At 48.7% G+C, this 12,948-nt stretch overlaps 4 protein-coding genes across 4 annotated transcripts in view; 3 read left to right on the plus strand and 1 right to left on the minus strand.

The window, feature by feature from the left end:
- The window catches only part of LOC108580194 (putative fatty acyl-CoA reductase CG5065), a 2,844-nt gene extending 2,366 nt beyond the window's left edge, over window positions 1–478 (plus strand). The window contains exon 10 of the mRNA XM_017943897.1: window positions 65–478. Coding sequence (XP_017799386.1) covers window positions 65–215 — 151 coding nt within the window. The 3' untranslated portion in view covers window positions 216–478. The remainder of the gene's footprint in view (window positions 1–64) is intronic.
- Window positions 479–823: 345 nt separating this feature from the next.
- On the plus strand, window positions 824–5,070 carry LOC108579831. Its single transcript, XM_017943453.1, is given in 11 exon segments — window positions 824–1,074; window positions 1,805–2,172; window positions 2,245–2,267; window positions 2,269–2,554; window positions 2,617–2,871; window positions 2,942–3,681; window positions 3,743–3,910; window positions 3,995–4,235; window positions 4,333–4,459; window positions 4,530–4,711; window positions 4,792–5,070. Coding segments are annotated over 10 exon segments (2,574 nt in total). The 5' UTR covers window positions 824–1,074; window positions 1,805–1,866; the 3' UTR covers window positions 5,038–5,070.
- A 524-nt stretch (window positions 5,071–5,594) lies between these two features.
- On the plus strand, window positions 5,595–6,769 carry LOC108580195. The gene is made up of 2 exons (XM_017943898.1): window positions 5,595–5,736; window positions 5,811–6,769. The coding sequence occupies exons 1-2, from the start codon at window positions 5,614–5,616 to the stop codon at window positions 6,672–6,674; spliced, it is 987 nt and encodes a 328-aa protein (XP_017799387.1). The 5' UTR covers window positions 5,595–5,613; the 3' UTR covers window positions 6,675–6,769.
- A 1,172-nt stretch (window positions 6,770–7,941) lies between these two features.
- LOC108579981 (transcription factor SUM-1) overlaps window positions 7,942–12,948 on the minus strand; it is a 5,932-nt gene continuing 925 nt past the window's right edge. Inside the window, exons 3-6 of the mRNA XM_017943624.1 lie at window positions 12,824–12,948; window positions 12,586–12,759; window positions 10,828–10,906; window positions 7,942–9,189 (exon numbers count right to left, since the gene is read on the minus strand). Of these exons, the coding sequence (XP_017799113.1) occupies window positions 9,050–9,189; window positions 10,828–10,906; window positions 12,586–12,759; window positions 12,824–12,948 (518 nt within the window). The 3' untranslated portion in view covers window positions 7,942–9,049. The remainder of the gene's footprint in view (window positions 9,190–10,827; window positions 10,907–12,585; window positions 12,760–12,823) is intronic.

Raw genomic sequence — 12,948 nt, forward strand, 5'->3', positions numbered from 1 at the left:
TTTTCTCTCGCGATCTACATACCTACGTACGTATATTATACATATCTGCGTCACCATGTTTCAGGATGTTTTGGATCGACAGAATATTCAACGCCTGTGCGATTGTCCTGTCGATATGGATCTTTTGGAAAGCGGGAATCCTTTCGTACCTTCTCCAATCGAACGGTTTCCTCGCCGATCAATCCTTTCCACCCGAGCGGGTTAATGGTTGCTGAGCAACTAGCCCGATGACATAGTACCTACCAAGTCCGTACGAGGAAATTTGCAAGGAAGTAAGAAAATGGTCCAAGTAGCAAACGAAACTTTTGCGTAATTGTACCAAATGAAATCGACCTGAAAAATATCTATACTACAGTTCTATTTTTTTTTCTTTTCCTCCACTCCTCGCCAACTGCGACGACTGCTGTCCCGCATATGTATCTCCCGGAACAGTTGGTAAAACGCCACTTGTTACATCCACAATGACCACCCACCTATCGACACCGTTCGGCTGCTGCTGCCCCTTCCCCTCTACTGCGGCCGTTTCCCACCATCGCTCTCTGTCCCCATTCCTGTTTTCCTTCGCGCTCGCTCGTACCAAGATAATACAATACGTGTGCGGACGGGAGGAAACTGTAAAACGCGAGAATAGAACGAGCCGAAGAAAGGAAATCTGTCGGTGAAGTTTGGACGAGTGGTTTTCGGTAAAGTGGGAGAAAGTTTCGAGAAAAGTGTGTTCTGGTGTTGCCGTACTTCTCGGTTTCGTGTCGACGCGTCGCGATTCGAGTTGACGCGACCATGGCCAGCTCGATTATTCTGGCATGAAGCAACCTGTATACACATCCATATGCAAATGCAAGTTGAAACTACGTCATCGGTAGTTGCGCATGCGTGTCCGCTATCGCGAGCCAGACAGAAGCGTGATCAGTCGGCGAGTCGGTCAACTGGTTTACCGCGTCTCGATCTCTCGCGCGATCAATTTGCTACGCCGATTTCTCGAGAAGAGACTGCGCGCTCGAGGAGCCGAACAAGCCACTAGCTCTGCCGTCCATCCACAACCGATTGGCATCGTCGTCTGGATATAGTATCGCATAGGTGGGTAAGGGTTTCCTCGCTTCTAGTAAATACGCGATCGATCCTCGAAACGCGGTGAAATATCACGTTGTTCCGAGAATGCTCGAACGCGCCCCACCCTCTCTGCCGCGCGCGCGCGCGCGCGCCCATGGATTTCAACTGCATACATACTTACTTAGTGGTGCATCATGTTCGACCGCCCACGGTCACCGTCGATCGCATTCTTCTTCACGTTCGAAACCTCGATCCACGATCAACAGCTGTTTTCGCTTTCGTTTTTTCCACGGCCAACCCGTTCATTCTTCACCCAAGCGTTAGACCGGTTACGGAAAAATACATCGATTGTGCGTAAATACGCGAACGCGCACGCGCACGCGCACGCGTATTCCGCGCTACTCCCTGTTCCGCAAAAATGCCAAAGGATCTTCTCCCAGTATTTTTCACTCGACCTTGTTGGAATTGGAAAACGATGAAAAAAAAGAAAGAAAGAAAAGGAAAAAACGAACGAACGAACGTCCCACCTCCCTTCTCGGTCATTATCTATTTACTTAGTATCGTATTCGCCTCGCGAACAATTCCACGTAATCATTGCTAGTTACATTGTTCACCGGTTGCGACATTTACCACATTTCCATAATCGATGGAAATCACTTACAATTAGTTACCGGTGATATCTGGTAAAGTCATTTCGAACTTTTCACCTCTTGCCCTTTAAGCGCATCTATCACGATTACGTTGAATTTCTTTCCAGATAGACGGCACACCGTGGTTTATCGTTCCGATTGAAATAGCTGCGGACGAAATTCATCGGACATGACGAACATTAGCGCAGTGTCCGCTCCTCGGAATCCGACTACCATGTCGCAGGCCAATTTTTCTCGCTTGGGAAACGACATCGAAGATGTAACTGAGAAAATCGGATGTCTTCAGCTTGCGCGCGATTGCCAACCGAGCAGTCGAACGTTGCTCAACGATACGAGGGATCGTAACCATGACCTGGACAATAATAACACCTACGGGCACAACGACGACGACGAGGACGAGGACGAGGACGAGGATGAGGACGAGGACGAGGACGAGGACGAGGATGAGGATGAGGACGAGGACGACGACGACGACGACGACGACGACGACGACGACGACGACGACGACGACGACGACGACGACGACGACGACGACGACGACGACGACGACGACGACGACGACGACGACGACGGACAACAGCGACGAGGATAGTCTCGTTGAACGAGGTCCGTTAAAATCGCAATATTTCCCGACGATTCGAAACCAACCTTATTGGACAAGCGTCGGACAGCATCCTCGGTATGTGCATACAGACGAGAATTTCCCGATCGATTACGACACAACTGTGAAAGAGATTCTGCGGGACAAAGAGTACAGTGAGAAATTGAATCCGTGTCTGGACCAACTGCAACACTTGCAGAGAACGAATTGGAACTACTGCAACAAGAACGACAAGAATCCTGCAGATATAACAGAGGTACGCCTTTCCTTCTTCCCCCGAAGAAATCCAACGATAAAAAGATTTCGCGATTCTTTCAGTTTCCATTTACACCGGCGATCGGTGGAAACGATTCGAACGACGAACTATTGGAGAACGTGATGCGCGGTGCTTTTCAATTAGCTCAACACACCATGGAGAGCAGCTTTTTTCCGTCGATGATCACCACGGAGGTTTGTTTCCACGACCAACTTTCCGTTGCTGACTCGAATAAAATTCCTTGCGAAAGTCGCATTCACCCCTCTGCTTCGACTATTCCCACAGAACTCGGCCACAGTCCAGTCGGTTCTCCTCCGGTAATCAACGATCCGTCAACTTTATCCGTCCACTTTTTCGCACAACTAATTCGATCCGATGTATTTCTAGGTGAGCACCGCTGCTACAACCTACAGACCGGTCCAAAATCTCTCGTACTCTTCCAACTCCTCTTTCTCCTCCTCTTCCTCCTCTTCCAATCAATCGTACACCGACCCGCCAAGTCCGAATAGTTGGCAGACACCGATCAGTTCGCGATTCGACGACTCTGTCGCGTGTAACGAGATCGATAATAATGATTCGTGGTCGAAGGTGATCGAAGAAGTTGTCAAGGTGGGAGATACGCAGAAGAATGCTGCGAATCCGCTCGCCACAACCACCTTTCATCGTCTGGACGAACTGGAACGGTCCGTTGATTCGACGAAGGAATGCTCCAACATCTGTCTGAACAGCGAGGATGTCGCGTTTGCGATCGCGGACGCTTTGCCTTGGACGAACTTGCCGTATTCGGTGGAAAACGATGGTTCCGAGAAAGAGATCCGGCATGTCGAAATGGGGCCGAATCTGAATGGAGCCGATTACGTTGTACACGTTGAATCTTTGCTTCCCACTTATCCAAAGGGCAACGACGTAGAGGAAGTTGGCGACGGCGACGGCGATATCTCTTCGTGGGTTAGTTCCTTCGACATAAACGTTTCGCCTTCCGAGGACGTTGGTCGTACGGCTAACGCCAGCCTAACTTTCGATCACGATTTTAAAACGAAAAGGCCGTTGGCCGATACGAAAGACGACTTTGAAATACCAAAAATGGTTGCTTCGTTCGAGTCTTGTCCAACTCGACGACGACGTTGGTAAGTCGAAGATCCCGCCCGAGTTTTCCCAGTTCCGTCTAACGTAACTTTTCCTTCGCAGCAATTCCGATCGGAGAGCAAAGCCCTGGCCGTCGTTGAATCTCCCGTTCGTAATGGCGAGCGAGAGGTTGAAGGAAAGATTGAGTTCGGAAGAGGTGGAAAAGGCTATGATAAGTTTGCTGAAACGATCGGAGAGGGAACTGGCGAAGCAGGACAAGGACGGGGACACGTAAGGAAACACGTCTAACTTGTATTGGTGAATTGGTGAAAGTTGCTCGTTTAAACGTTCGCTCCATTTCACTTCTCCCGATAGAATGCTGATGTGTTTGGTCAGCAACTTGGACGAGCTTAACCAGAAGATGGCCTACTTGGTGCCGCTGGTCGAACGTTTGAGCACGATTACCGGAGCTCTGAACGTTACGAACGATCGCGGCGAGGACGCCCTTTACCTCGCCGCTCTCAATTGTCCACGATTTCCTTACGTCGCGGGATATCTAGCCGCGACGATGTTACAGAAAGAAATCGACATCAGCCAACGGTTGTACCATACTCGGGTAGAGAAATTTTCCTCCTAGAGAATCGAATTCGATTCGATTCGATTCGATTTGCTCGTTCGTGCGCAGTTGGTTAAAACTTGGATCACTTTCGCAGGGTGAAACGCTGATACACGCGATCGCCGCACAGGGAGACTCTCACGCGGAGACCCTGGCTGAATTGTTGGCCTTACGAACGAATCAAGGACACGCGGTGTTTGATCTGTCGAAACGTAATTACGACGGTTAGTTTGAACGTGCGTAATTTGCCCGCTTCGAACGATTCATTTTCATTCCCCCTCCTTCGTTTCATAGGAAGAACGGCTCTTCACGTCGGGGTAGAATCGCACCAGCCGTTAACCAGTGGAATCACGTCGGTGGACACCGTGAAATGGCTGTTAAAGTACGGCGCGGATCCTAGATGCAAGGAAACGAAATGCGGCGGTACCGCGTTACACGTAGCAGTCTCGTGCAGTTGCGATCCGGCCCTCGTGAAGGTACAGCTCTCCTACTTTAATCGATCCTTATCTCGAATCACTCAACGGTCGAGTTTAACACCACCACCCCCGTTTAACAGATACTACTGGTCGATCGTGGTTCCAATTTGGTGAACACCACCAACTACAATCACGATACAGCGCTACACGTGGCAGCGGCAATGTCGGACAGCGTTTCTTTGGGAAAACAAAGGGAAGTGTGCGCGCTGTTGATTCAGGCCGGAGCTCGCGCCAATTTGCTCAACTGTCAAGGAAAATCACCGTTGGCCCTTGTCTCGCCGAAACGGAAGGAGGCAATCAGGAAGATTTTTTACAAAATATCCTGATTCGGTCAGTGTCGAAACTTGTTCCACTCATTTTCCCACCATTCGGACAAAGTGTTTTGTCATTTTTTAATAAGGGATTCAAACTACAGGCGAAATATGTAAGAAATGTTGCCACTTCTTTTTCTAATCTGTACAATAAACATCGACCGTCGCGATTTCTTCGAGCAATCTCTTTGAAATACACATACGTGGTACGTACATAGTGTGTAGACTAACAACGAGTGGAGTTGGGCAGTTCCGGCGGATTCGCGGTGTGCTTTTCCGGTAGAGAATTGACCAACCGTATACATACAGCCACAAACAAGATACGAATGTCACGTTGCGCGTTCCCCTCGTGGTGGTAAGTTTAGTGGATGGAACGCGTTGCGATGGATGTCACTCAATATAAAAGCGGCATGAAACAAGTGTCCATCTTAATCCGGACGATCGACCGATTTTCTCGTCAGATCCGCGTGCACGGTGTGTTCATTCTGCTTCGTAGTATACTGGTTTCGTGGTGGAAGAAGACACGTCGTGGAATTTAGTGAGAATAAAAAATAGAAAAGTGACAGGACAGAGAGGAGAGGATAAAAGGAAATGAAAACGATACTGATAGCGATAAGTTGTGCGTTGCTACTGGTAACGGGTGCGAGCAATATCAGCGAAGAATGTAAAATTCATGAAATGACGACAATCAGCTGTCGTTGCACCGGAAACGAGGTAAATCTCGCCTCGCCTCGCCACGCCACGCCGTATCCGCGATTCGATCGAAGAAGCAAATCTTTTTTTTACAGGAATTCTTTCTACCAGAAGGATACAACTACGAAAACGTGACGAGTCTGCGAATCGCATCTTGCACCTTTGCGAACCTCCACTTTTCCAGCTTGACGGAAGCGAATCGAATTACGGAAATAATCGTACAAAATATCAGCGAGCGTTTGATCTTCGAGCTATTTTTAACCTCGAAGAAAATGAAACGAGTGAAATTATCGAAAATTGGGCGCATACCGTTGATCACCCATGACACGTTCGTCAATTTGAACAGCATCGAAACGTTTCGAATCGAAGACACGCGAATCGATCACTTTCAAGAACGATTCACCGACCTCGCGATAACCGACTTGACGATGATCAACGTTACCATCGAACGTATCGACCAGCTGAACTTGTCCGAAAAGGGTGAAACTCTGCGCATCGAAAATAGCCAATTTCAAAATGTTACCGGTTCTCTGAATTTTGCTTACTTTTCCAACATGGAGATTCTTCGTTCCACGTTTCAGTTGCAGAAGCCAGGTTACGTGGTGATCGAGGGTGATCTTGTTTTCATCGAAAATTCCGTATTTTCGAACGCCAGTGTAAACGTGGTTGCCGCTAACGGCATTACGATAAACGGTACTTGCGCGGATGGGTCGAGTTCTATGAGACTTTCGTCCAACAACATTAACAGCGCGAACAATCGATTACCCACTGAAATCATTTACACGAAGAACAAGTACGGTACGGAACGATTTTTTAATCGGAATAACACAGTATGTATCGCTGGAAATTGCAAATGTCCGAAAAGTGGTGCTGAAAATTTCCAGTTTACAAACTACTTCCCCACATTTCCTTTCCAATTGCTCTTACCAACTGTCATCCTGCTATCAATTTACTCTTAGATTCACACCAGATAGATTGTCTTTTAAATAAACCTAAATGCCCCATTACCCTCCGATAAAATCCCTGTCTTAATTCTTCGACATCTTCTTTATGCTTGACATTTGTGTTAATTGTTCTTCTTCTATCCTAATCCTTCTTTAACCGGATTCTCTGAAAAGATATAATGTAAATAGTAAAGAAGTAAAGAGATGTAAAATTGTAATTAGTTCCACTTACCTACCCTTTATAAGGATTCCGTTTACAGTGTTAATCGTGAACATTTGATTCAACCTGACTGAAAATTTGGTTGGGGCAAAGAACTGCTGTAAGATCGACGTACTAGGTTAAATTGAAGATTGCAACTGTTTTTTTCTCAGTTTCGATAAGACTAACCTAACCATTGGAACAGGGAACGAATTTTGAATGGAATCATTTACAATTTATAAACGTACATCAAGTTTAATTCACGATATGTTTTTATTCATAGCTGCGTAATACGTATTAATTTTTAACGACGATCAAGGTAATAATTCCTTCCTACGAACGAAAGAATAGGTTAGACTCGTACGACCAATTTCTCGTCGATACAAACTAAATAGTCGCGTTGAACGAAAAACTCGAGACTGTTGTACATTCGAAATATGCGTAAAACTATTCTTTTTCTTATATGTACATTGTTTGGTGAAACACCATCGCGAAATAAAATATTAAGTATGTCAGGGCGTAACTATAAAAGCCGAAGAATTCGGAGCGTAACGTATTTCCATTGATATTCCGTGTATCTGCTCGATCGGTACAGAAGAAAAGATAGTGGAGACGAAAGTTCCGACTGGCGTATCTCTCGACTAATTTAGCGGAACGTCAGATGGCGGTAGGAGTATCGCGACGAGTACGCGACATACGGTGCCCCATCTAACACGTAACCCGCGGAATTGCATCCTCGTAACGCGGGTGAACAAAGTTTTCGAGACACTGTAAGATTTGGAGGTAAAACGTTCGAGAGAAAAGGGGGAAAAGGACCGGTAATTTCGTGGACGCTCGACGATTTTAAGAGGCCTTTACAAATTCTGGAAGAGTATCGCCAGACTAGTCGGTTCGAGTTTTGTCGAAGATGCGTAATAAGTTGTAAAAGCTGGAAATCTGGTTAGGTTCGAAAGAGATGGTTGTTGGATCGGAAAGAGTCGCGCTCGGCTCAAAGTGCCGAGAATTTTGACGGGTCAGTAACTCCAAAAATATTTATGTCGTCCTCAACTATTCTTACTCCCGCGACATGGATATTTTCGGCTAATGTTGGGTAACCCCAGTACGTGTTTTCTCGCTTTTCCCCTAATTACAACGATTCGCTGTCAGGTGAAAGAACCACGTCGAACCACGAGAAGATCTAGTTTCGATCGTTTTCTCGATTACCATGCCCGTGGCATCAACGAAACGAAACGAATCAGGAAGGTATAATAGATCGTAAATAAAGATATTGCGTATAAAATCTGGCTGAACGAAGATGGACGGAGGAAACGAGGGGAACGCGGAACGGAACACGATAGGCGGGAACGTGAACATGGGAACAGAAGCGAACGATAAAAGAAGGGAAAGATTTCCCATGTAAGTAATAACAAGAGGGTTCGGCGAAGGAAAAGAAGAAGAAGAAGAAGACGAAGAAGAAGAAGAAGAAGAAGAAGAAGAAGAGTAGGAGGAGGAGCACAGATGCAGCAGCTTAAGATGCATCTCTCGAGGGAGACGTTTGACAGGATGTTTTGAATACGTGCCGATATCGCAGGAAAGCTTTACTAGCTTTCTAATTGACCGGCTTAAAAGATGTGGCCAGTTTCCGGAGTTGGTGTTCTTTGGTCGTGCCGGCAGTGGGGTTTCTCGGTCGGAACACACGTTCATAAATCGAGCGGGACTCCAGCTGTCACCGGTGAACGAAGGAAGAAGCGTCGCGCGATCGTTGTTCGGAAGACGAGGACGTAAGTAGAGCGTTCGCAACATCTGCCTTTCCTTCACTAAATACCTCTCGGCGACGCTCGCGTGGGAACGTTTTTCGACGAAAGCGAACAGAAGTTAAGCAACAAGGCGGCACATCCGTTGCGAGCTTTCAAAGATTTCGCTCATCTTTATTATCGCGTATGTCTATAAATCTGTATATGTGTGTGTATATGTAGGTATATATGAGCACGCATACCACGCGTCGTTGTTGCGGCGAGATGGCGTGTTTTTCACGAACGACGACGCATCGATATGGAAGCGAACGACTGGAATCATTCCGCGAGAATAGAGAAAGAGAGAAAGAGAGAGATGCGTTTTTAGGAACTTGCTGTCCACTCGGTGATGCGTTCAACGGTGGGTCCATAGGAACAGTCGAGGTTAGGTTGTTCGATCGTTGGAATAGCTGCGTCCGTCATTGATGCGAAGGATATCGAAGAGTATCGGTGGTGGTGGCGCGAGTGGGGCCGTTGATACTTTGAACGATCATGTTCAGCCGATCCAAGCTGCTTCCACTGATGGAAGGAGACTGCGATTCCACCGCTGCCTCGAATCCTACGAAGAGAAAACCAACTGATGGATTACCACGAGCGAGAAATCGATCGGAATCGACTTTGCGCTCAAGTATGTATAAAAGAAGCGGTTGGTTCGTGGAAAACGCGTCGAGACGACGACGACGACGACGACGACGACGACGACGACGACGACGTCTTAATCGCATCGTTCGGTCTTCAAAGAGCTCCGATTCCTTCTCACCGGGTGTTTCGTGGACGAGCGGCACAAGGGACTATTCATTCGGTCTCATTAGCGAGAAACGCAACGACGACGTCGAAAGCCGCTCTTTGTTTCCGATCGCGCAATGCTTTAGATCGCATCGCGCGCGATTCCAAGTACATAGTGAGAAGAGGGCGAAAGTGAGAGGAGAAACGGTTCGTCGAGAGAAAAAATGAACGGCGGAAGATGGAGGAAGGGAAATTTTCGAGAGGCATTAGCGAATTCTGGATGCGGCAAAGTATGTATTTTCGACTGAGCTTCCGTCGCGTTTAAACGACCGTTCCCCGTTGGGCAAAAGGATGGTCCGACGACGATGCGTCATACTAATGTACCGTGGCAATATATGGCACTTTCGAGTGACTAGAATTTTCTCATCCTTGGACGATCCACCTTTCGGTCGCGGAGTGGAACTCGGGGAAATTTAGTTCACCTGTTTGGTTATCGAGCGTTTGGGAGGTGAAGGGAATCGATGGATACGATTAGAAGTTTGTTTCATGTACTATTCCTACACAGAGTAGGTATTCCTTTTCTGTGGCGAATGCGACGCTAGGCGACGCTGCGATGGTGAATTATGAGAGTAAAGGGCGGAAGAAGGTGAGAAATGATGGCGGTTCGATGCGGGACACAGATCGTTGAGATTTCGCGCAAACAGTACCGCGGCGAGTCACGGCGAGTCGCGGCGCGTTGAATTATGTTTCACGGTTGCCAATAGTCTGGTATTCATTAACGCTAATTAATCCCGAGTTATTTTAACGATCGAAATACCGCGCGATCGTACGCAAGCGAGCGCTCGTTTTGGCGCGTGGAGGGTTTCGCGCGACTTTGGCCAGAAGCTGGCATTGTCAGGAGAAGAGGAACACATATCTCGGTTGGGTGATGGTGGCGCCTCGCGACAAACCTTCGATTCGATTTGTTCGCGCGGAAATTTTGCGTCGCTCGTCTATTTTCAGAATGTGGGCCAATTAATTGGACCGGTAAGTCGGGAAAAGGGGGAAAATTGTCGGGGAATAGGGATAAGAAGAGAGGAGCGAAAAATGCCAAGTCCGGCTCGGCGGGGGGGGGGGGGGGGGGGGCGTGGCGCGTGGCCGGTAGGGTGTCGCGCGAGTGTATCGGGAGGACGTTGCATCGTCACGGGAAGCTCATGGGTGGGCTATCTATAGCAGCGAGCGTGTAACCGAATAGAAACCGAGTGTCACTCAAGGGTGACAAAACTCATTAATACCGATCTGCTTAATGCCCCGTCTCGTGTCAGGCATTAATCTACTTAAAAATACCAGTAGATCGCGAGCGAACTGAGACACCGAGAGGAGAGCCGCTCGATCTCCACGGTCCTTAATAGACGCTTCCTGTCTTTCAGCGCGTTTCACCGCGTCTCGACGCGACCGAAAATGACCGTTTCGTGGATAGAATCTCACTCACCGTTGATGGGTTGAAACCTTGCCAAAGGGTCCGAGAACTGCCTCAGTCTCTCCGTCACGTATCGCGGAGAAGCTGCGCCCTGGAAAAAGAAAGAAAAAAACGGATGCATTCGCGATAATCGAGGGCGGGAGGGGGCCGGCGTTGTTGCGCGAGATCCTCCCGGCCATCGGCCGGTTCGATCGCAGGCGAAATGTAGGTCAATCGGAAGGTTGGTTCGGTTAGGTTAAGGGATTTGTAGTAGCGCATGGTCGCCAGCGAGGAATTCGCGGAACAGATAGGAGGACGAATAGGTGTAACGAGGCATTTTCTCTCCGACGGCCAAACGAGGATTGCTTTTAGTCCGGGAGAAAAGAGAGCGAACGAGTAGCTTCTCTCATTCATTCCGCCACTCTACCGACTAAACACTAAACACCCCGTACACATTTTATTCGTCTCGGGTTCCTTTATTTGTTTCGGCGCATCTATATGCGGCGTCGCGGCCAACTATTCTCGGAGTAAAAGCAGTTCCTCGCCGCGCTGTCCACCGCCTGGTATCGTGCGTGCATGCGTGCGTGCGTGCATTTATCCGCGCGTATTCGCAACTTGTTACGAGAAACTAGCACCGCCGCGGTCGAAGAAGACACGTTTCTCCGGGAGAAAGAATGCACTGTCGCGCGCGTGCACGTATCAAAGTTGGTGTAGGAAGGAGAAGTCGTTCAATCGAAAGAAGAAAAGGAAGCGGAGAGTGTGGATCGTGCGTGCGATTGCACGAAACAGAGTTCGATCGGAGTTTCGAGCGAAGCAGCGGAGGTAGGAGCGAACGGAGAAGTTGGCTACGGCTTTTTCGGAGATCAGAGTGTCGTGTCGAGGCAGGGAGACGACGAACGAGGCGACGGAGTGCGGCGCGACGCGGCGGGATGGGAGGCAAGAGGCTAGAGGCGAGAGGCGTGTGGCGAGAGGCGAGAGGCGAGTGGCGAGAGGCGAGGCGAGGTGAAATCGAGGAGCTTTTATCGTAAAGTAGGATACGTTAACCGGCCCGTGCTCGCGACTGAAACGGCTGCTTTAAATAAGCGCGATGTTTGCTCTGGAAGATAGCTTCGCGTCCTCGATGCCGGAGGTCGATACTTCTTTCAGAGTAGAATCTCTCGAGCATATGTATAAAACTATCTCTTTGTCATTGGTCGATACGTTCGGTCCTCGCCGCCTAATTTCCACGGAACGTCCCGTCCAATTTACCCACCAGTATTTTCTATATTCTCTCGACGAGGAAAGAAAGAGCTGGAACGTACCGAATGGAAAGGTTGCGCGCGTTGTACGGAAAGGAAGAAAAGCGCGCGGTAACGTGGCACAAATCGATGCGCGGCATCGTGCTTATATTTAGCGAGGATACGAGAGCCGACTGCTTTGCACGAAACACCGGGGAAATATATTTCATTGTATAATCCCCTCGAGAAGAATCCCGAAGTAGCTGACTCGCCGGCTTTCTCGAACGGGAACCGTGTGTTGTATACCTACTTACTTGTACGAACTTGTACCGTATACTCGCGCAGCTCACCCTGCGATCCTCTGCACGCGGTGCCTCTCTGTCGCGCCACTCCTTACCGATTCGTGACTATACAAACACGACGGAAAGGCAACTCTGGTGTTGGAGCGACGGGACGGTTTGCTGCTCTAAACGCGTGGGGCATGGACACGTGTCGAACACGTGTCTAGCGTTAACAAACGATTCGATCGTAGATGAAATCGCGAACGAAATAGTTTGGACGATTTCGAACTTACCGCGTTCTCGCTGGAACCGTGATGTTCCTGAGTTGCCGAGGATCTGTTGCTTCGCAGCAACGTTTCCAGACCTTCGATGTACTCGATCGCGTTCCGTAGAATCTCCACTTTCGGCAACCGTTGGTTCGGATTGTTGCTCGTTCTCCGTTTCAACACCTCGAACGCCTCGTTCACCTGTAAAGGAGCAGAGATCCCGCTCGACGATGAACCGAAAGGGTTTGGACTTTCCCACACTGACCTTTCTCAAGCGTCTTCTCTCGCGTAAAGTGGCAGCTTTCCTGCGATCGACGGTGACGGTTTTCTTTTTGCAGGCCTTGCAAGCCCAGAGGAGGCACCTGCGGGGACCATGAGCGACGGCGGCGG

This window comes from Habropoda laboriosa, unplaced genomic scaffold (assembly GCF_001263275.1).
Source record: "Habropoda laboriosa isolate 0110345459 unplaced genomic scaffold, ASM126327v1 scaffold2, whole genome shotgun sequence".
Classification (NCBI taxonomy): domain Eukaryota; kingdom Metazoa; phylum Arthropoda; class Insecta; order Hymenoptera; family Apidae; genus Habropoda; species Habropoda laboriosa.

What these genes read in the sequence shown, in the direction of transcription:
- LOC108580195 (XM_017943898.1), top strand. Translation starts at nt 5,614, where the DNA reads ATGAAAACGATACTGATAGCGATAAGTTGTGCGTTGCTACTGGTAACG. An exon ending in GTCGTTGCACCGGAAACGAG is followed by an intron (nt 5,737 to 5,810) that starts GTAAATCTCGCC and finishes TTTTTTTTACAG; the next exon opens with GAATTCTTTCTACCAGAAGG.